The sequence below is a fragment of the Leptonychotes weddellii genome, chromosome 4 (genome assembly GCF_054177405.1).
Source record: "Leptonychotes weddellii isolate Sample4059 chromosome 4, ASM5417740v2, whole genome shotgun sequence".
Lineage (NCBI taxonomy): Eukaryota > Metazoa > Chordata > Mammalia > Carnivora > Phocidae > Leptonychotes > Leptonychotes weddellii.
Genome location: NC_138372.1, coordinates 8,991,367 through 9,014,828, shown reverse-complemented (window position 1 = coordinate 9,014,828; position 23,462 = coordinate 8,991,367). Strand labels below are relative to the sequence as shown.

General features: G+C 47.0%; 1 protein-coding gene across 10 annotated transcripts in view; it reads right to left on the bottom strand.

Moving 5' to 3' along the window:
* PRDM2 (PR/SET domain 2) overlaps positions 1 to 23,462 on the bottom strand; it is a 118,668-nt gene that overhangs the window by 23,093 nt on the left and 72,113 nt on the right. For 8 of the 10 annotated variants that reach the window (XR_014144687.1, XM_081817518.1, XM_081817521.1 and 5 more), the window contains 2 exons: positions 21,504 to 21,614; positions 11,663 to 16,034 (listed from right to left, as the gene is read on the bottom strand). Coding sequence is in view for 9 of the 10 variants with exons in the window: in XM_081817518.1 (XP_081673644.1) it covers positions 11,663 to 16,034; positions 21,504 to 21,614 (4,483 nt within the window). In the remaining variant the exon portion in view is untranslated. Of the gene's footprint in view, positions 1 to 6,608; positions 11,547 to 11,662; positions 16,035 to 21,503; positions 21,615 to 23,462 lie in introns of those variants that run through there. The other 2 variants (XM_081817519.1, XM_081817520.1) reach the window with 2 other exon arrangements.

Genomic DNA, 23,462 nt, shown 5'->3' with positions numbered 1-23,462 from the left:
ACACTGCTCCCATGAGGGGCTCTCGAGAGGCCAGGGTGCACCCCGATGGAGGGAAGGAGCCCGCCCAGTTTCTAAAATTCTGACAAAAGTTCTAATCTCATCAAAGGTAGTAACCATCTGTTCTGGGAAACTAATAGGACTGATGTTTGTCAGCTGCCATAAAGGAATCCTTTTCTTCCCCAGCCTTTAAAAGCATGAGCAGCTCTCAGTCTCAAATATATAAATCTTAAAAAAAAAAAAAAAAAAAGTAAGTGTGGGGGAGGTGTTGCCTGAGTGGCTCAATCAGTTAAGTGTCCGACTCTTGGTTTCAGCTCAGGTTGTGATCTCAGGGTCCTGAGATTGATCCCCACGTCGGGCTCGGTGCTGAGCGTGTGGAGCCTGCTTAAGAATCTCTCTCTCCCTCTCCCCGTGCCCCAAATAAGTAAATTTTTAAATAAATAAATCCATCAAATAAAATAAAAGCACAAGCAGTTTCTTCAGAAGCCTCTCCAAAAGTTCCACAAGGATCATCATCACACAAGTCCCGCCCCTTCCACCCAGGATGGCTACCAGGCCATTGGCCTCCTTCGTGGGGCGGGGAGAAACCACCACCACCACCAGAGCTGTCAGCTACTGAACCCTTACACTAAGCACACAGCCCACCTCCTGGGATACAGCCACCTGCAGGCGAGGCGGCCGAGGCTCAGCCAGCAGCAGGCCCACCTGTTACAAGTGGTACTCAGGAGGGATAAGACCCAGCGCACAAGGGCTCAAGGCCAATGTTTATTCCCACTGTATTATACAACCTCTGCAACAAACCCCCCTTGGGGCGATGACATCACCATTGGTCATTTGGGAGACACCACAGCTGTGCAAAACCGAGGGGCACATGAAGCGGGTGGGGTCACTGTGGTGAAGAGACTGGAATCACATGGCCGCTTTGTGGGCTCCACTTGCAGCTCTGGGACATAATCCAGGTGCCGATGCCCCTCACATTTGGTCGATGTTAACTGTACATGAGAATGCCATCTCCCTCACGTGCTGGGAGAGCTTGAGGGCAGGTAAGCCCTGCAAAGCACTCAGAACATCCCGGACCCGCACTCCGACTCGGCCAAGAGCACTGCCCCACCCCCCGCTCCCCCCCGAGGTGGCCAGCTACACCCCAGGGCCCTCTCAGGGCCCAGGGCACAGGCAGAGTCCATCAGACCTGCAGCCCGACGCCTTCATGACCCATACGGGCCATTAAAGAGGTCTTCTGAATGGCCGACCCACTGAAACTCTACAGGAGAATGTGCCTAAATTCCCAAGTCCAATAATAGCTTGGAAATAGAAGCCATCTGAAAATGTTCCTGAACTCGAGCCAGGATGGCAAGGTTCGGATGTGATTATAAAAAGCAAGTGAGGGGCGCCTGGGTGGCTCAGTCATTAAGCGTCTGCCTTCGGCTCAGGTCATGATCCCAGGGTCCTGGGATCGAGCCCTGCATCGGGCTCCCTGCTCCGCGGGAAGCCTGCTTCTCCCTCTCCCTCTGCCCCTCCCCCGGACCCCCCATGCGAGCTCTCTCTCTCTCTCACTCTCCCTCTATCTCAAATGAGTAAGTAAATCTTTTTTAAAAAATAAAGAGAATTGATAAATAATAATACAATGTTATAATATCCACCATTTATTGAGGCATTACTCTCTTCTAGGTATCACATAACCAATAATTAACAATAACTAGGGGCGCCTGGGTGGCTCAGTTGTTAAGCGTCTGCCTTCGGCTCAGGTCATGATCCCGGGGTCCTGGGATCGAGCCCCGCATCGGGCTCCCTGCTCGGCGGGAGGCCTGCTTCTCCCTCTCCCGCTCCCCCTGCTTGTGTTCCCTCTCTCACTGTGTCTCTCTCTGTCAAATAAATAAATAAAATCTTAAAAAAAAAAAAAAAAGCAAGTGAGAGGAGAACGTTACTGCAAGGGAAAATCGAATCCGTATGAGTTTCAACTCCATTCCAACAGAGAATATTAAAATAGTATATTCTGGGCAATTATTAAATACTAAAACTAACACAATTATCTTAAACGGAAATTCTTAGTTTTAAATTAAAAATTAAAATCGCCACAACTGTATCCTAAGGCCTAAATCCCCTTTGGTTATTAACTTACCTGTACAACAACAGATGCCGGGTCTTTTTTTAATGATTCCTATTTAAAATTTACATTTAGATTTCACACTAAGACTTGCTAGTTATCCAAGCACAATTCCAGATCATACCACAGGTGCCTGCCCAACCACAGATGGATACAGATACGGAAAAACGCCTCGCTTAAATGTGTTCTGACTCAGGGCATAAACCTGTGCTTCAAAATCCATCCGTAGCTTTCGCTCATCAGTGAAATGTCCCCCTCATCGGACGGGTGCTTTGTCTGGCTTCCTGCAGTGGGTGACTAGCTGGACACGGGGAGGCACATTTAGGCACTAACTTCTTCCATAAAATATTTTACGTTTTCTGGAACATCGCCTCAATTTCGGGTCACTTCCTATACGAGGCAGCTGAAAGGGAATCCAGCTGGTCCAAGTGAGGCAGAAGACAGAAGCATGTACAAATGCTATTATCCCAACAGTTCAGCAAGTTTTCTTTTTTTTTTTTTTTTAAGATTTTATTTATTTGAGAGAGAGAATGAGAGAGAGCGAGCACATGAGAGGGGAGGGTCAGAGGGAGAAGCAGACTCCCCGCCGAGCAGGGAACCCGATACGGGACTCGATCCGGGGACTCCAGGATCATGACCTGAGCCGAAGGCAGCGCTTAACCAACTGAGCCACCCAGGCGCCCCATTAAGTTTTCTCTTATAAAAGTATCTCCAAGACCATCTTCGTGGCTCACGACGGAACATCATTTTTGCAACTGCAAGTAATTTAATGCAGAGCATGACGGTTTTCCCCAATTCTTATTCTTAATCCAGAAAGTAAATAAAACCTACATATACCCTCCAGGCTCTAATCCTATCGTTCAAAAATAACTACCGGCAGAAACGTAACCCTTTGCTCTGCACTGGGCTGAGGTGGGAAGGCAAGCCTGGATCAACTATCCTTCTGGGCTAATGCCCGACAGGGCAAGGTTCTCAAGTGACATCTGAGGAGGACTCCTGATGACCCCCAGGCCCCATCCTTAGGACCACTTTCAAAATCAAAGGATATTACTACAACGAGCTTGGTTTCTATTAAGCAGATTTTCCTTGACGAAGCAGACTGACCCATAAAGCCTGTCAGAGCTGCAAGGTCTACGGCAGGCAGAGGCATATTCCACGGCCAGAGTGAGGCTGGACACGGGGGTTCGGGGGCAGCTCCTGATCATCTGCGCTCTGGTTGCACCAGGAAGACTCGCAACCCACCGTGATGATTCTACTTGTTCACTAAGCCGAAAAGCCCTGAGTAGAGAAGGTATCAAGGCCTGTATTCTACACTCAGAGGAAATGAAGCTTTAAGAAATATACAGAACTATAAAAAATGATCAACAGAATGGCGTAGCTTGGAGGCAGCTCAAATCCCAACTTGCTGAGAGTGGTAGGACCTCTGAACAAAATCACCCCCCTGCCAGGATCTGTTTCCCCATCTGCGCTCAGTACCAACTTCAAGGTGTTACTGTCGAGTCAAGTCTGAAAGATGCTTAGCACAGTCCCTCACGCACAGAAAGCACTAGAAAGCTGTATCCAACTTAACGAGGCTTATTAGGTAGTTTCCAAAACCACTTGGAGAGGAAGCGGCCCAGGGGCGGGAGGCGGAAGGAAGAGCTGGAGTGCACCATGCGGTTGGAAGCGGGACCGCGGGGGGGGGGGGGGGGGTATACAGCAGGGAAGCCTGGGCGGTCCCGAACAGGAGACTGGGCCACAGGGCCCCAAAGGATGGGTCAATGAGTAGTTTACATTTTCCCCTTTGTCGCACCTCCTCAAACCGCAAGCTTTGTTCCATTCAATCTTTTTTTTTTTTTTGACACTGCTTTCATTTTGTCTAAAAAGAATTTTAACAGTAATATGGAGGTCATCATGCCCATCAATCTGGACCTCGCGCCTACTATTATCTTTTATCTCCTGGCACTGTGTACTTAAAGGTCCTGCATCTTGTAGGCAAACTCCCAGAAAAAAGTCCAGGCACCCGGACAGAGGGACCCAACAGGGGCTGTGACCTTAGAATACTGGCTAAGAAACTGCACAACTGGACAGCCTTCCTCTTCCCCTCAAGGCCTATCATCTCTTCTTTCCATAAAGTACACATGCTTTTCTACAGCCCAGGGTTCAAGCCTGGCTTCAGAATAGTCCCTTACTCCCCACCTCCCAGGTCACCTCTCGCTCCCGCCTTCAGAAAAATGGGGCACACAGGGAACACACGAGTGCTTGAGCAATGAAGAGCCACACATATTCGTTGTCATTTCTCCCACCTCACTTCAGGAAGTCTGCAACATGCACGGACATTACCTGGGGCTTAAAACTATAGGCTACCCAGGCCCCGCCCACCATCTAATTTAAATGGCTGGTTGTAGGGCTTTGGAGCTGGTAGCTTAGTACCTCTCTGGGTTGTCGGAGCGCCACTGCACGAGAGGGCAGGGCTGTGGCTCGTCTTCTGACAGCCTTGCCTGCCCCCGACCAGCATGCCAGTCACTGCCAGGTGCCCTGCAGTCTCTCAAGACGACTCGATCTCTCTCTCTCTGCTCTAGAATACACCCTTCAATGGTGCTTTAGGAGGACAGTCACTGAAAGATGAGATGCCCAAGTGGGAGCAGCAGGGCTGGTGCCACCAGGTAGGGAAGAGGCCACAGGCCACCGGGTCTCCGAAAATGTGACAAATGGCAAACCGCTTCCTCTAACCATCAGCCGGGTCTTTAAATGTGGCCTTGGTATCCAAGGCAGCCTTTCTCTCACTCACCTGCACTGTAATCCACTTTCAAGGTCAAGTGCCACTTACACTTCTTTTATGGATATAAGTCAATCCATTTGGAGGTTTGATAGCAAATCAAAATCCACCTAAGTATCAAATGCAGGAAATGAGCTATCATTTTAGTATGGTCACTTTAACCTAAGTATTAAAAGATGGCAGTCCTCTAGATATCTACCCTCAAAGAAGAAACCAGAGACATCTTCTTGACCACCCAGCTTTTGGAGAACCGTGACAGAGTGACGACGTTTTCAATAGGAAGTATAAATAGGAGAGACCACCGAGCAAATGTAAGTTCCACAAGTGCCGGGATTTTGGTCCACTTACGTAACCTAGGCTCCCGAACACAGCCCTGGTATATGGTGGGTGCACGATAAATTCATGTGATTCTGTACAACATCTTGCTAGAAGCACCTGAATCAACCAGATTAAAACAGCCAGCCCAGAGAAGGGTTTGTAATCAAAAACAGTGAGAGGTGCTTTAAAAGAGCAGAAACGTAAGGCTTCAATTACTAGCCTTTTGAATTTTTTAAAATGTTTGACTCCATGAAGAGGAAAAGCAACCAGCCCGGGGGCAGCCTGTTCCTGGTGGGGTGGGAGTTACTGGACTTCTTGGGGACTCTTCCACTGAGTCAATGTCCGCGTGCCTGTCACGCTCAGGCATTGCTGTCAGCACCCGGGTCCCACGGAGCCAGACCTGGCCCTGCCCCTTCAGTCCAGTGAGATAGTCTGTGAGTAACCAAACCCAGTAAAAAAGACCTCCTTCTGGAAGGAAAACTCAGAGACTATCTAGCCCATTCCCTGCTAACCAGATTGGGAACGAAGATCCAGAAAGTAAAAGAACTTGCCCAAGGTGAAGCCACCCACAGCAGGGACACAGAGGGCACCCATCAGATGCCTGTTCACTGGCACATGGAGGGATGGATGAATGGCGAGCACCCGGGCCACAATGGAAACCCACTTCTCCTTCCCAGCCCAGTGCTCAAGTTCACAAGGCACAAGGCCCAACTCATCAACAGGGCACTGGGTGAGTTGAGCAGGACATTTAAAACAAGGCATTCTGAAAGCCGTTCTGAAGCTCCATCAAGCCCTCAACCTCCTCCAACGCCTGCCTCCTCCCCTGGGTTTCTGTAACAGCAGAGTACCATAAGGACCATAAGCCAGAGACGGGACGGGACCATCTGGCCAAGGGAGGCTGATCACACCTTCAGCTTCACCACTGTGCCCTCAGGTGCAGTAACACGCAGAGAAAGGAAGAAAGTATGAGAACAGCAAGTGCTGCAGTGGAAGACATTATGAAACTGCTTGTATTCGATCGTTTTTAATTAAAACACACACACACACACACAGCAATTCCATATAAGCTTAATACAAACGTTACAACTGGTTTCATTCTTCCGGGAATTCTTAAAAAGAAAGAACCCCAAAGTGAACTGTTAACAAGCACAGAGGAAGCCGAGACCCCACACATGAAATTCTTTATTTCCCTCTTAGCAAAGTAAGTTCACAAGGTACTTCTCAGCACCACTGTCCCGATTGCATGTCTACCCTCTCGTTGGGATATAAGCAGTGTGACCCACATTCGGTGAATGCCAAATAGGAACGAGCGAAGAGAGGTCTGGGTGGACTCTACGTGCCGCCACTTCCTACCGAGGGCGGCCCCCGACCGCTCCTGCGGCCCCTTCCTCTTCCTCCCGAGGATGTACAAAAGCAATCCTTTCACAAGGGTTTAGAAAGTGTTTTTATTGGTTACAATTATATAAAACGTATCACTTGAATTCCCTCTAGTTATTAAGTGCTTGCTAGCAATAGCATAAAAACACTTCTTAGACATCTGACAAGCTCTGATGATTTCTTTCATACCAGAAGGGGAAGAAGAGCAAAGGGCACACCTGTCTGTAATGAACCCCCCTCCCTCTCTCTCTCTCTCTCAAAGCTACATTGGTTAAAATCAACGGACAACCCCTTTTGTATGTCAAATTGTAAATTTTAATGTTTTCATTAGAATAGTCTTTTATATCACTCTCCAACAAGAAAGAATAAAATAACTAACAGCAAACTTCAATACAAAAACACTCTCCAGATTAACAACTCCAACAAAAATGTAAAATGTAAATCACATATAATACAATTGAAGTGTCCAAAACAATTTAAATAATTTTAAATATTTTATTTTTAAACTGCTACAAATGCTTTGTACAAAATTTCAACATAAAAGTCCCCATAACAGAAACGTAACAAAATGGGAATGGTCGCGAAAGGGTTAAAGTGGCACAAATTCACCAAACAAGCATCAAACTACACATTTTCAGAGGTAGATTACTTTTAAAGTTGAGAACAAAAAACAACATGAATAAAAGCCATTTTCCACCACCTCAGTCATCAATTAAGGGGAAGGCATAGAACGCACAGAGAAACAACACTTACACATCCACTCAGGACGAGGCCAATTTGTGGATTTTTTGCTCTCTTTTAGAGACGGAAGTGTAAAACCTGGCATGTAAATTCATTTATACTTACATGTAGACATACATCTGTAGAGGCCTGGGGTGCATCCTGGCTGCATATATATTGCTACATAGTCTCCAATAATATAATAGTTATAAATTAGTGCCAGATAATCATCTGAGAGGATAATGTCCATCTGGATATATGAACATGACACTGGAAGAAGCATTTAAAAAAAAAAAAAAAAATCCATATCCAATCCGGTTTCCTCTCCATTATGCTGGCAATCTGCTTGTGATATATATTAAAAAAAAAAAAAAAAAAAACAGAAAAAGAACAAACAAGCTGAGAGAAGCTAAATGCCTCTCTGTATATAACTCATTTAAAAGAAAGGCATCAAGAGCTGGTGTGTGACCGAAGCATTTTAGAATGAGTGCATCAGAATTTGTTGTCCCTGAAATCTACAGAGTACTACTCATAAACCAGAACTTGCTCTGCAAGGTTAAGTTCCAATCATTCCTTTCTCTCCTGTGTGCCAAGACCCAGGGCTGCGCTCAGATCTGAGCCCCCAGCGCCGTGGCGACATGCCCTCCTCCTTGTACCCCGATTGTCTGGGAGCCCAGTGCACGCGCTGGGCTCTGGCAAAGCAACGGAGACCCGACCCTAACCGGGGCAGCAAGAAGCCTGCCGACAGTCAGTCGTGTGTGAGGATATTTGAGTCAGCTTCAACTGGTCTTGCAAGCGTGGTAGATCTCGTATCCTTGGCCGTAGTGCTTATCCTAAGTTGAGCATGCAATATCTTTATTTAGTCAATTAAGGTTTGCTTTGTCTGGGGGGCTTTTCTACATACAGGAAGCTCCTAGAAAACAAGGAAACTGAAGATGAATGGCAACATCACCTGACATGACCTGACTGTGTTAACGGAACAGTACGTAGACTGTTCAACAAATGTCGTTATGAACAACAACAGAAGGACTCTGAAGGTGCACAGGAACTTGGGTATCCTACTCGAGAGAGGCTGGGAAGGACCACGAGCAGGTCTCTTTGGAGTGGTCTGTGGCAGAGACAGGTATGTGAAAACTTAGCATCACGGTGGCCAACAGGAAAACATGGTCCGGTATATCTCATGTTGCTCCATCTTTAAGTGTTTAACGGGAACACAGTATTTTGTTAAGCTGCTCTAAAAGAAGCATTGAAGAATGTTAAGAACACCTCGAAATTTACAAAGACCAAAGACGGCTATCTCTTTCCTGGTCTTTCCTCCCTCTTACAGCAGGTGGAAATGAGCCCTCAGCAAGAGATCTAACTCCAGTCCCACAACATGCAGGTGGGCTCTGGCCACTGACCATGTGAGGTGAGCCCAACAAAGGGTAGGGTCCACTGGGTTGACAGCTGTCCCGGGACAATCTAAAGATGGGCGGTATGCCCGGTGTCCTCTGCTGCCCTGTCCTAAGAGGAGGATTTGGAACACGGGTCTTTTTTACACCCCGACTGGCACAATGTCTTGTGCTCCAGGAAATGACCAACTGGCAAATTCTGCTGAGCCCTCAGCATTCAATGGGAAACTCCGACTTCATTCACATGGCTTGAGAAACTGTGGAATCCTCAACTGGCATTCAAATGTTAAAATGTCTGAGTGCTGGGGACTAGCTCTGAATCACAGTCTGTCAGGCTGAGACACACAGGAAAAGGATGTGCGGCCAGTTCGGTGTAAGTCCGTGAATACGCAATGGGCTAAGTAAAGCAAAATCACTGAAAAAACAAAGGCAAAGCAACTCCTCCTAAACATGCGCCATGAAATCAGCCCCGAATAAAATTTACAAGCAGAAATATACTGAGAAGGGATGAAGACTACACCTAAAACAATTCCTTTCCAGTGTAACACACCCAACATGGAGGGAGGATGAGGCCGGCTTTCTAAGAGCCCTGGGCTGGACAGTGATGACCATCCCCCCACCCACCTTCCGGAGGCCAGAGCTTAGGAATCCCAGTTTTATAGCAAATGCACGACAAGGTGCTAAGAAGACCACACCAAACTCTTGGAAGAAATGCCCACTCTTCTGTCCAGATAATTAAACTATGATGTCCTACGGAACGTGTTGTTTTTTTCACTTGCCAAAAATACTTCACGAATTTGTGGTCACCTCTAAGCAGCACGCCCCCCCCAAGTGTAGGACACACGTCCTTCATTCAGCTGTGCCCACAGTACACAGTGCCAGAGACTCCTGCCACCGGGGAGGGGACGCCTGCTGCCGCCATCTACCCGTTAGAAACAATGGCAGTGTCTTCTTATCAGACTCTTCAGTGCTTGCTTTTAGGCCAAATGCATTCCAGCAATGGAACCCTCTGTTAACTACCAAATAAAGCAAAATAATTAAGATTAACTGGAGCAAAGAAGAGAGACACAATTTTATTAGGCACTTTGGTCCTTTGCAGTTTTCAGGGTTCGTCAAAAAGCACTGGATGAGTAAGAGGCCAAGTGAATGAACTTCATACATGTATAGTTACTCAAGAGAGTTTATCTTTATAGTACTTTAATTTTTCATAACCTCACCCTTGAATCGTATAAATGGGATCCAGTACAAAATAAGTGATTCTTTCAGGTAACACTGCAGACAAAAAGGGATGCACACAGTACATTCTAAAGCATCAACCACCCGGGAGATGTTTTTTAGTACAGTCAGTGAAAATAATGGCATTTTCTGGTTCTTTAACCTTGAAAAGGACTCGGTTCAAGAACATCCTGTTGTTGTGGAACTTCCAGAACACAGACGGGGTACAAACAGGTACACAGTTAAACTGCCACAGGCAGGCAGCTTGAACAGCTGATACATAGGTGTGCATTTTCACCAGGGCTAAGCTCCAAGATGCTATATTAATGCATATGCCATGGCCAGAGACCAGATGCTGAATTGGAACTACCGTGACGGATTACTTAGTTCACTCACGAAAGTCGCTTCTTAAAAATGTGACCCTTCGTTCCTACGGTAAATCATTCCAATCAGCCTTGGCCAATGACCCTTCTCTACATCTTTCTTTAGCCACGACTTAAGGCACACCAGCACCGAGAACTCCACTCATCAACTGTGCAGTGATAACAGCACCTGAGTCCTCGTGACCTCTCCAAAATGGCAGTCACTCCCCAGAACTCATTCTAATGGTTTGCCTGAAACACCAGAGAGTTTTCAGACACTGAAAGTTACAGCCAAGAAAGCCTAGAGCCGAGCAGCTCATCACTATGAAAGGACAAGATTTTAAAATATTTTGCAGAAATTCTATCTGATGTTGACTATTTCACACAGGATTCACCTGGAGGCATTATCCAGGCAACAGGGATTCCAAAAACACAACGTCAATTCGGGTTACTTGAGTTAACTTGGAAAATCTGAAAAGTCAGTATGACATATTTAACTATTGCCCTGTGTTTTTAATGTGTCACTGAGAACAGTTCTTAATACAGGGAGGACACAGAATAGAACAGTGAAATCACCTCCAACCTAAGATGAAGTCTTCCGCCATTACTGGGGGAACAAAGGCGCTGCTGACACATGGGGCCGACCTGCCCTGGGCTGCCACACCTGTCCGAGGGACCTGCCAGACTCTGCCCCCACTGCAAGGCTCTCAGCGCTCCCTCCTCTCCTTTCTTCAGAATCTGGCCTGTTTCTTGTCCTATGTCTGGAGACAGGAGTGGGTTGGTTGGGGGGGGGGCGGGCGGGGTGTGTGTGTGGAATAAGGCATCTCAAAAGAGAGTCCGGTGTTGGGTGTTTGTTTTAACCAGTGAGGCAATTTTTTCAAATTACAACACAATACAAGAAAGCATGAATAATAAAAGCATGCTCAATTACTATAACTATGCTCCAGTCACAGAAATATTAAACAAGATTGCAATGTGGTTTCAACGAACTTCGGTGATCCAACCGTAACCATGAGCAATGATCTATGATCCGGAAATAATACAAAGTGACATGAGATATTACCCAAGATATGAAGGAAGTGTGAGAGAATTTCATCTTTTCATAATAGGGTACTTTTGGGAGCTCTTTCATGGTTTTAAATTCAATTCACAACCGGCCCTAATAAAGAAACGGTACCACTCGGTGAGTCCTAGGTCTGACACAAAAGCTGGGAATTCAGGTCTGAGGCAGCCAAAGCCGTGACCCTTCTTCGTGCCTCCAACTGAACCAACAGCTACTTCCTTTAAATGCTTATGTCAAAATTCTACAGGAAAAAAGGAAAAAATAGCCATTGGGCAAGAATATGGTGTTCTTCCAACCGTCTTTCCCCCCCGCGCTCGTCAGCTCGGACTTCCTCTGGCCCTGGAAGACTCGGCTTACCTGAAGTCCTTCAGCTCCTGCTTGCCACCGCTGTCCTCCCTCCTGCCGTCCCCCGGGTCGGCAGCGGCCGCCAGCTGGAGGCTTCGGGTGACCGGCCCCCCGCTCCGTTCTCGAGACTTTACATTGAACCGGTCTGTTCTTTTCTTACTGGCCAAAGCGGCTTTGCTCTGCAGGACGGCCTTGCTCTTCTGAACCCGCACGTGCAGGCCCCGGGGCGTCTTGCTGGCGAGCTGGGCAGAATGGTTCTTGGCCACCGCTTTGGGCTTTTTCCCCTCGACGTGAGTTATTCTCGCCATTCTCATTGGGCTCGAGTTCCTTAAGGAGGAGCTTGGCTTTTTGGCCTTGACCGAAGCCGCGAATTTGACATTCTGCTTGGACCTGAAGGACGAGGAGGGCAGCGGCACGGGAGCGGGGCCCGAGCTGCGCGCTCTGGTCTTGCCCAGAGGAGCCTGCATGCTTTGCATCTTGATCTCCGCGTCCGCCGTGCGCCGCCGGTGGCCGCTGCTGTTTTTGTCGCTCCCTGCAGGGGAAGCGTGCCCGCCTTTCTTGGAGGAGTGGGCAACGTTTTTTCTGGCAGGAGAGCGCGGCTTTTTGGGACAGCTGAAGGCGGCGTGCTTGTTGAGGCTCCCGACGTACGTGAACTCCCTGCGGCAGTGCGGGCAGACGTGTGAGGCCGGCTCACAGGCGGCGTTCAAGTCGGCCTTCTGCTTCGCAGATTTGTTCTTCTGAAGGATTGCTTTCTGGACAAGCTGGTTTTTTTTCTTCAGCGCGTTTAGTTTGAGCTTGTTCGAGGACATCTTGCTGAGCTCGACGCTAAAGTTCAGTCTTTTGGGCTGTCCCATCCGTCTGAAGGCGTTCTTCCCGGAGTTCTCTAGAACCACCACACCGTTTTTGGGCTGTACAGTCTGTTTCAAGGGGACTGGGTTTTTCTTAGGGGTATACCTCTTCTTGTCACTGGCAGAAGCACACGCCAGGATGTGTTTGTGTAACTCCGGCATGTTGTCAACACCCTTCCCGCACTTTGTGCAGCGAATGGCAGTGGTGAACGTCTGTGGGATATTGTGTGTCGTGAAATTTGTGGCCGTCACGCCAATGCCCATGGGGTTTCGGTGATGGTACTGAAATGGGGGCGGTTTAAAGCTCGGGTAATGCTGATTGAGGCCCAGTCGGACATCTGGGTCTTTCGTCTTTATGCCAGAAGCCATTATTTTTATGGTTGTGTAAAGCTCTTCGGAGGAATCATTTAGCTCTTCTTCTTCTTTCGACGCTTCTAAAGGATCTTCTGGCAAACTCTGCATATGCTCTCTATGGGCCTTGCTGGGATCGGTGAAGTTCTGGGGCCTCAGGGTGCCACTTTCAAACTCATGGTGGGTGCACACCTTGTCTGGGTGGAGATCTCGCTGGTGCTGCTGCAAATTGCACAAGAAAGCAAATTCCTTTTTACAAACTGAACACACAAAGATATTCCCAACTCCATGAAGCAAAAAGCGATGTTCTGACAGATCAGTTTTAGCCTTAAAGAGCTGCACACAAAATTCACATTTGAAGGGCCATTCTTCAGCATGGACAGATAAATGTTTGGTTAGATCTTTAATGGAAAGAAAAGGTGATTCACAGACATTGCAGACGAAGTTTTTGTTGAATGTTTCCTGAACAATCTCCTGTTCAACTGCAGACTGGAGTTCTTCCCTGGGTTTCAGATCATCATTCTCTAGTTCCTCCTGCTTGAAAGTTATCATGGGCAGAGAAGCTTCCAGATTATCCCCAGAGGAAACAACAGAGGAGACGGCTGAGAGCGGTGGCGGCGAGGGGGAAGAGGAGGAAGACGGAGAGGAGAAGGAAGAAGACGAGGAAGAAGACGAGGAAAGGGTCGGGGGTCCGGGCGAAGCAGCAGACGTGAGCGGCTCCACGGAAGGGATGGGAGACGGTGACGGAGACACCGTAGGGGAGAGAATGGGAAGCGGGGACTGCACGGTGGCATTCGAGAGCGGAGAGGGACACAGACAGGGAGATGCCTCGGAAGAGGGGACCGGAAGAGGGACAGTAGGAAGGAGTGGAGGCGGTGGTGTAGCAACAGTCAACACGGGAGGACAGGCTGGGGGGGAAGAGGGGTGTGTTGGGATCAAGAGAGGAGGCAATTGCCCAGAAGAAAGGGAAGAGGTCTGTAGGGCAGGCGAGGAAGGAGAGACATCGGGTGGGGACTCAGCCACAGGGGCCGATGAACTGGAGTCTGGGCCAAGGCCAGCGTCTGGCTGGGGGTCCAGGGACTGACAAGGACTCGGGCTCCGGGTCACATCTGCAGTGCTCTCTACAGGTAAGTCGAGGCCATTGTACTCATTGAGAAGAACCTTCTGCAGCATGCAGGTAGTTGGTTTCTTTTTCTTTACAGCACTGCAGGCTGGCTGTACCAGATGGTTTTCTTTGAACTCCTTGCCTTCAGAGTCACTACAAGGCTTCTTATGCACACTGAGATCTAATACAGATTCCCACTGGACCGGAGTCTTGCCTGTGCCCTCAGCCTTCTGTTTGACACTGCTGGATAAATCCAGTGGCTGCTGGTTGCACACATTGCTGAAAGTAGAACTGGCTGCCCACTCCTTAGATACTTTATATTCGTCAAAGCATGGCGGGCTCACAGCTTCTCTCTCCTCTCTCCCAGATAAACTCCACGCGGGTGAGTTGCTATGACTTTCTAATTTGGGCTTTTTGGAACCTAGAACTCCATCAGTCCACGCTGCTTTGCCTTCGCTTTGCTTTCCAAAGTCTCGAAGGGCAGGACTGTGTTGTGGGGAACTGGGAGGAGAACTGGTCCGCCGCTTAAACCGACTCGAGGTCACGGGGAGCATGGACGCGGGAGCGGACACACAAACGGGCCCTAACTTCGGTATTTCGGTCGCTGAAATGCCTGCAGGAGTTAGCTTGTCCTGGGTCTGAAGGAGTTGTTTGAGCTTCGATGACAAGTACACACTTTTTTCTTTGTGGAAAGACACTGCCTCTGACGTGGATATGCTGAGAGGCAGTAAGGAACACGAGGGCACCGAGGGCTCAGGCTCCGTCTCCGCTTTGATTTTAGGTAGCGCGGGAGGACTCGCGGTTCTCCGTTTCTTGGACTCGCTGTTCGTGCCGCTGGAAGGCTCTTTAGGAAGATCATCTGCTATGGCGGCCTGCGTGGTCTTTACATTTTGGGTGATCTCCACCGTAACTGGAGTAAGCAGACAATTGATCCCATACAAGTCGGCCGAGCTGGACTCCATCTCGATGACGTCACAGTTACTCGTGCTGCTGCTGGTCTGAATTTTGCCATCAATATAGAACTTTAGGTTTTCCGAGATGTTGCTGGAGATATCCATGATGTACACGTCCTCTGCCTCCCCGTCCTCCTCTGGCTCCGTGCTGGGCACGTAGACACTCTGGGCGGGCGGGGCCTGCTCCGCGGGCAGGCGTGGCTCCTCCAGGAGGCCCCCTTTCCGCCGCACGCCCTTGGGGAGCAGATGGCGCTCGTGCACTCTACGCTGATGCCGTCTCATATTCGTATGCGTTCCGAACACCTTCTTACAGTACTTGCACGGATGCAGCTGTTTAACGTCCCCGTTCTCCTCTACAACAGAAGAACTGACCGCTTCCAGGGGGGCCTTCTCTGAATGCGAAAGCAGAGAGTCCTGCCCGAGGCCGGAGGGCGGCGAGCCATGCGCGGCGGCGGCGCGGTCTCCGGGGGCTCTGCCGTCTGCCGGGTCGACGGGCGGCTGCAGCGCGGGCCCAGGCTTGCGCTTCAGCCCCGCCTCGTGGCGCCGCTCGTGCCGCCTCCTGTTGATCTGCGTGCCGAATGCCTTCCCGCAGTACTTGCACTTGAAAGCATGATTGACTGTGGACATGTGGATGTGCGTGTGGCGCTCGAGCCCCTGCTTGGTCGTGAACTTCCTCTCACAGTGCTGACACGGGAACAGAAACGTCTCAAAGATGTCGCCATTGGCCTCTTCTTTCATTTTGGGAGTTCTGGAAACAGGTGGAACCTCCAGAGAGCCTGCAAGCGTTTCTTTTGACACATGTTTTGGTTCTTCTAGTAAATCTTCCAGCTTCTCATCACATCGTATTTCTGGCTCTTTCACAGAACTTTCATTTGGCATGTCAGCTTCTTCCTCCCCATCTTCCTCCAGCTCGTCCTCTTCCTCCAGCTCGTCCTCTTCCTCCTCTTCCTCCACATCATTCACCTCACAGTTCGTGGCTGCTGGCCTCTCGTCTGGTTCCGTGTGGGGCTCACAGGCGGCGGGGGGGACGACGAGCTCCGGAGGCACATCCTGACTGACCGCCTCCTGAAGAACGGCTGTCTGCTCCACTGCAGAGACTGACGCCTTCTCGTCCTCTTCTTTGGGACCTAGAAAGCACAGGGAAGCAGAAGCACAGGCTTGAGGACAAAATCTAGCCACTTTATGATCAATTCTTACTATGCAAGCTATTTCTCTTATCACCGAAGATACGTGTGGGAGAGTGTGACCAGCAATAAAAAGCTCTACCTTCCCATTTATGAAACTATATTGAATAGGAATCCATTTTGTTCACTTATTCAACAAATATTTACAGAGTGCCTGCTACACACCAGGCCATACACCATGCGATGAGGATACGTACGTGAACAAAGTGTGGCCACATGGACCTTCGAATCTCTTCTGTGTTCAGTCACACACATATAAATACAATTGTGTTGACAGAAATTGTAGCACTTAAAACTGTGCTGGAGGGGCGCCCGGGTGGCTCAGTCAGTTAAGCATCTGCCTTAGGCTCAGGTCAGGATCCCAGGGTTCTAGGATCGAGCCCCACACTGTGCTCCCTGCTTGTCCCTCTCCCTCTGCCCCTCCCCATGCTTGTTCTCTCTCTTGCATTCTCTCTCTCAAATAAATAAACAAAACCTTAAAAAAAAAAAAAAAAAACACCTGTGTTGGATATTGAAACAATCCTGGATTCAGGACTGGATTCGGATCCAGTATCCAGTAATACTGGATATATCAGGAGTCTTGTTGTGAATTCTATTCCTCATGATTCCAAACTGAAACTAGAAAACTGTTAGTCACATTACCAGGTTAGGTTCTTCGTAGGCTGTCTTGAATAGAATGATTCTTTCCTTCCTTCCTGACCAAAACTATGTATTTAGAAGCTAGGACATTTTCCAAGCCTAATCAAATTATTAAGAACTCAGGAGCTGTGGAGAAAAAGGAACCCTCAAACCCTCATGCACTGTTGGTGGGAATGCAAACTGGTGCCTCAAAAAAAAATCAAAAATAGAACTACCGTAAGATCCAGTAATCGCACTACTGGGTATTTACCCCCAAAAAAATACAAAAACACAAATTCAAAAGGATACATGCACCCCTATGCTTACTGCAGCATTATTTACAACAGCTAAACTCTGGAAGCAGCCCAAGCGTTCATCGATAGTTGAATGGATAAAGAATATGTGGTATATAAACACACACACATACACAAGAATATTATTCGGCCATAAAAAAGAATGAAATCTTACCATTTGCAACAACAACATGGATGGAGCTAGAGTATAATGCTAAGCAAAGTAAGTCAGTCAGAGAAAGACAAACACCATATGATCTCACTCACGTGTGGGGCTTAAGAAACGAAACAAATGAGCAAAGGGGAAAAAAGAGAAAAAAAGACAAACCAAGAAACAGACTCTTAACTACAGAGAACAAACTGGTGGTTACCAGAGGTGGGGGGATGGGTGAAACAGGCGATGGGGATTAAGAGTACACTTACCATCATGAGCAGAGTAACGTACAGAACTACTGAATCACTACATTGTACACCGGAAACCAATATAACTCTGTATATTAACTATACTGGAATTAAAATAAAAACTTAATAAAAAGAAAAAAGAACTCAGGAGCATCTGAAGAAGGAAATAAAGACCTGAAGTGACTTCTGAGTCTCTATACCCAGAAGAAACCCACCTGAGCCCAACCTGAGGTAGATGGCAGACAGGTGGGTCAGGAAGGGGCTCACTAGTAAGATGACAGTGGTGCAGAGGCCTAAAGAAAATGAGTCATACAAGTATCTGGGGGAGGGAAGCCCACCAGACAGAGGAAACAGCAGATGCATGAGCTGAGTCAACATGTTAGATGTGTTCAAAAAAACAGCAAGAAGTCAGAAAGGCTGGGGTGGGGAGGGACTGACAAAAGGAAAACTCTAGGTGGACAAGGATGGAGGCAGGGAGAGGTGCTGGTAAGTGGTCAGACACTGGATATATTTTGAAGATAAAAGGCTGACAAGATTGCTGACTGGCTGTGGTGGGCAGGAGAGAGAGGGAGAGAGGGAGGAGTCAAGGAGGATTCCACAGCAACTGTAGTAATACTATTTACTGAAAGACTGAGGGAAAAGTAGGTCTGAGCTCCCCCCGCCCCCGGCCCCCCGGCGGTGAGTGTGTGTGTTGAGGGGAAATCAAGAGTTACTTTGGGACACACACACACCTGAGTAAAGATATTAAGTCATTTGTTTTACAGGACTCAAGTTCAACAAAGAGGCTGAGCCCAGACTCTACAAGTCCTCAAACCGGAAGTGGTATTTGGAGCACAGGACTGCAAGAGGCCACCTGGAGAATGAATGCAGACAGAAAAGAGGCGGGAAGACGGTCCCCCAGATGACTCCAGGACTTACAGGTCAGAGGAATGGCCAGTGAGGTTATCTGGAGAGCCAAGAAGAGTAAAGAAAGTTTCAAAAGGAGGGAGCGATCAGCTGTGTCCGGAACTACGAATGGGTTGGCTAAGAGGAGGACGGAGGGCTAAACATCCAATTTATCAAGGTGGAGGTGTGGTGGTGGTGACGACTGTTCTAGCAGAGCAGTGGGGACAAATGCCTAATGGAGTTCCTAAGAAAACGGACAGAGCAGGGAGACAGGGAGGCTAGAGTGACGCTATCAAGGAAAGCAGAGAAGTGGAGAAGCGGCTGGAAAGAATCACAGGGACAGCACCCTTGCTCTAAGACAGGCACTATCACAAGCCCATTTAGTGCTCACAGGGATGGTCCATGGCGCTGCTTTCTCTACAGTACCACCTGAGTCCCTGCTGAATTAGGCCCCTTTTAAGAAAATGAAACCTGCATTCAGAAAGGCTCTGTAAAGGAAGCAGAGCTCCTCGGACTTCTGGCTCTTCATTCACTGGGCCAATATTTACTATATGGCAGTACTACGTGAACAGGACTGTCAAGACCCTTATCCTGGCAGAGCTTCACTTTAACGGGGGCCACGTACCAGAAAGCAGCAACAAGACTGTCCTGAATTAATGACCATGCTTTGGGGAAGTACGGGTTGCTACCGAAGAATGCGGGAGAAACACCTAATAATGACTTTGTTCATCAGGGAAGGAAGGACTGAGCAGACTGAACCTGAAGGTCAAGGACAGAAAAGGAAAAGCAAGCAGGAGGAATCAAAACATGTATCACACTAGAAATTAGTCTGGACTTACCTGGGGGCAGTGGGGCTCCATTAAGGTATTTTAAAGCAGGAGAGTGCCGTTTGGGAGATTTGGCTGCAATGTGGCTTACGGGATTGGAAGGAGGACAATCCTGAAGGCAGGAATTCTAAGGCTGGGGTATTAGAAGGGAAAGGGTGGGGCCCACACTAAGAGATGGAAATGGAAGGAAGCAATGGACACAAAAAAGAGTGGCCAGACTGTCAAGAGAAGAGACCTGTCAACAGACCCAGGGACCACCTGGATGTGGGGAGGACGGGCTAAAAAGGCCAACCATTCCCAGCTCTGCAAACACCAGGTATTCGTGGAAAGCTCACCTGCTCAGTCCCAGCCCCCTGGCCTTACTTTTACCTGTCTGTCCACTACCTCTCCCCCAACAGACCAGCCTTCTCTCCCCTAAGACAAACTTCATTAATCCCACAAGTTCTCCACAGACTGGGACACCAGTCATTTGATGGTGGTAGAAGCTAACTCCCTTTCCAAATACATTTTCAACAAAGACCCAGCTTGCTAAAAAAGTCAAAATGAGACAACAGAAAATGAAAAGAACATCTCTAAGGCTTAGAAATTTTAGAGTCTATTTTTAGCCAAAATCTGTGGCTTCTGTTACTGTGGGGGAAAAAAAATTTTTCTTTCCCTGTGATTGGTAAACAATCTCAGACTTAAAACTGTCCAAAGTAATAGGGAACAAAACACTCAGAGCTCTATTAATTAACTAGTAAGGTCCACACCAACGTGTATCCACACACTCGATGAGGTCTGTTGAGTTTTAAAAATAAAGGAAGGTTTGGGGAACACAAGGAAGAGTCTGGACTGTTTTGCTCAGGACACAGACCACTTGCTGAGGACAATGCCGAACACTCAGGAAAAGCTGACAACTAGCCTGTAAGGAACCAATCACACTTTGATCAGCTACTCCACAAACAGATAAATATTAGGTACTTTTCTTCCTAGGACCTAATATTGTATCAGGAATAAATAACCTGACTTCAATTACTGAAGGGGAGAGACAGGGCTGTTAGATTTTCTTCTTTAATTCTGCCACTAAAGGCACTGAGGTTCTTCAGTATTTGTGCTGTTGTTCAAACAGAAGTCTTAATCAGCAAATGTGGTATCAGCACACAGAACTTAGTTTTATAAGGCTCTAGGAAATCAACCTGTCCGTTCTTGATTCACAAAATGCCACAGGAAATTATAATCCTTTATGAATGTCATCACTGCAAACAGTGCTAATAAAGTGGTTTATAAAAGGCATCCAAATACTCTGGGGTTTCTCTTCAGATCACATCAATCTTTCGCCCTTTATAAAAGGCATCCAAAATATTCTGTTGGGTTTTTTTTTTTTCTCTACAAATGTTTCTTGAAAGAGTCACAAGCCTATATTTTGAAATCTGCCTGTTTAGGTCACTACAAACAATTCTTAGAAAGCTCCAGTCTCTGCATATATTTGCCACATAACGAATTAATACACGCCTCCCTCGTTTCTATTATCAATGGTCTCAATATGGTCGTTCAACTACAAGGAGCACAAAGCAATCTGCCTTTCTGATGAACTTTCAATCCATGCCTCTCTCTGAATTCTCATATCATGAAGGGCCTAGAATATCAAGCCTTAGAAGGGATGATAAAGAAGAAAATGTGGAGTGGAGAAACACGAGGAAATAAAATAGAAATTTAATTTCTAACAAAATACAAGGGGCACGATCCCAGGGTTCTAAGATCCAGCCCCACGGTGGGTTCCCTGCTCAGCAGGGAGTCTGCTTCTCCCTCTGCCCCTGCTCGTGCTCCCTCTCTCTCTCTCAAATAAATAAAATCTTAAAAAAAAAAAAAAGAACTCTTCACTCTGCACACTTTTCATGCTGGTATATAAAATCATAGGTGTTTGATGTTTCAAGTAAATTTTTAACTGAAGTGCAAAACATAACAATGTTAAGTATATAAATCATAAGTATATAGCTAGATAAAACATTTACAGAGTAAATACACTGCTGTACCCCCCCCACTGCTCAGTGATGGACTAGTGCCAGTGTCCGAGAAGCCTTCTCAAGTCCCTGCCAGTCTGACTTCTATCACCAGAGATTTGTTTTGATGGTTCTGAACTTTATAAAGTATTTATAAATATAATCACATAGTATGTTTCATTTCATTTTAACCAGGGAATAGTTCCGTTTTTAACAAAGAACGTCTTTAATAATATTTTTAAGGGGAGGTGAGATGTGGAAGGCTCAGTTCACCGCATTAAATTCAGGTAGCCATTTGCTGTTAACCCTTTCCAGTTTTTGGGTGAAGCCTCAAAAGGGCATCCCAAGGAGATTTACAGTAACTGGTGATACATACCCAAATCATACAAGTCCAACTTCCAAGCTTACCTTCCGCAGAATCTCTCATATTTGCAGAAGCAGAATCTGGCTCGCTAGTCTTCAGCTGTAGGTCTTCGGTTTTGTTTGCTTTGTTTTTACTTTCCTGGGATTTTTTCTTCCCTAAAACACAACATGTATTTATTTACTTACTCACTCACTATTACCCTGAATTCTTGAAAAAGACAATTACTAATCCAATGACAGCAAACTGTAGATTTCTAGGCAATTATCCTATCAGTTAAGAAAGGAACAGACAATGAATAAGAATACTTTTAAGTCATGTTAGAGAAAAAAAAGCAACCGATAAACCCTGTATTCTTGGGCATTAGTTCCCCTATCAAACTAACAGCTCATCTATTCTAGAAAAGTTAAAAATACTGATGTCAGAGGAAAATGAGAGAGACAACTAACACCGAGTTTCAATACCACACAAGTAATAAGGACTGGCAAAGTCTGATTGTTTGTAAGAAGCACACTGGGGAAAAAAAGACGGTATAACTTGGGTCCCTTTTAGTTAAGACACGCTTATCCACAACTGTCAAAGCAAAACACCAGAAGCAGGCTCCGCTGAATCGCAAAGGATGCATATGCGCAGTGGCTCAAATATCAAATGCAGAGTAATTACAAATACTTCACTGTCAAGCCGGCATGAATTCTGAGGGTCCCCAGGGACTCGACTCCAAGTCCAGTACAATTCAGGATTTCATTAACAACTGGAAGAATGGAATTCAGGAAACACTAACTGCATTCCAACCAATCCCATAGTTTAGAAGGTAAGACTAAAATGCAATGCGTTTCTGACAAGCTGGAACAATGAGCTCAGGTCACCAAGATATTCAATATGGATAAGCCATTCTCTAGAAAAGTACTAATACTGAAGGTTTGGAAGCTGAGTCTCTTTGGGATTTAACCAGAATTTGTGGCCCTTCTTTTCTATTTTTCTTTTAATTCCAAGTTTCTTTTTCCTGGTAGCTCTTGTTCAGTTTTCAGATTCAGAGCAGGTTCCCTCCTCAACCTCCCCGAACACTTCTTTCTTCTCCTCCTGCAATGCTCTCCCCAGCACACCTCACAGAGCGGTCCTTTCTCTTTCAGAACAAGCCTCTTGACAAACTAGAAACCACTCAGTGCTCCTGGAAAACGGTATTCTCTGTAACAGAGCACCACTACTGAGGAACATCAGTAACGAAAATAGAGACAACACATGAAAATGAGGTGCGACACACACAAGTAACATTGAGAAGTTCATCACAGTTAAAAATGGAAACATCGATTATCATATGAAGCAAATACTAATCCTAAAAAAAGCACCACCAGATTTTGGCAAATAATTAAGAGATGAAACAAGGGGGGGAAAGTACAAAATACTCAATAATCGGCCATTTGTCAGTCTTAGGCAAATTCTAAAATACTATTTTAAATTCCTAAGTCTTCGGTCCCTGGGAAAAAAAAAAAAAGATGCTTTGACGCTTTCTGCCATGATGTTAAGAGTTCGCTCAAATAACTTCCCAATAACATGTCCATCCCTCATTTCCAAAGGCATCTAAAATGGAACTCAGGACCCAAGCAGGCACTTCACTGGAACCACATGCTGGTAAGAAGAGAAGCCAAGAGCCTGCAGGTGGAAGCATTATAAACCAATCCCCTCTGTAAAGGGCAAGGACACGAAAACACCTTTTCACAGTGGAAGAAGTAACCTCCTCTTGCAATTCCTTCTCCCTTTGTCAACTGAAGGGCACTAAACCTAAATCTGATGATGACAAGGTTCTTGAGGAATCCAGCTATGCTTCAGGACGTCTGGATTCCATCTACTTCCAGCCAGTTCTCTTATCCTCACGACGACAGATGCCCTTCCCTCTGTGTGATGCCCAGTCCCTACCCAATCACTGGTGTAGCAGGAATGATTACGGGCAGCTAACAGAATTGCCCTAACGCTGCAGCCCATGTCTCCTGAGGACCGTGTAAGGACTC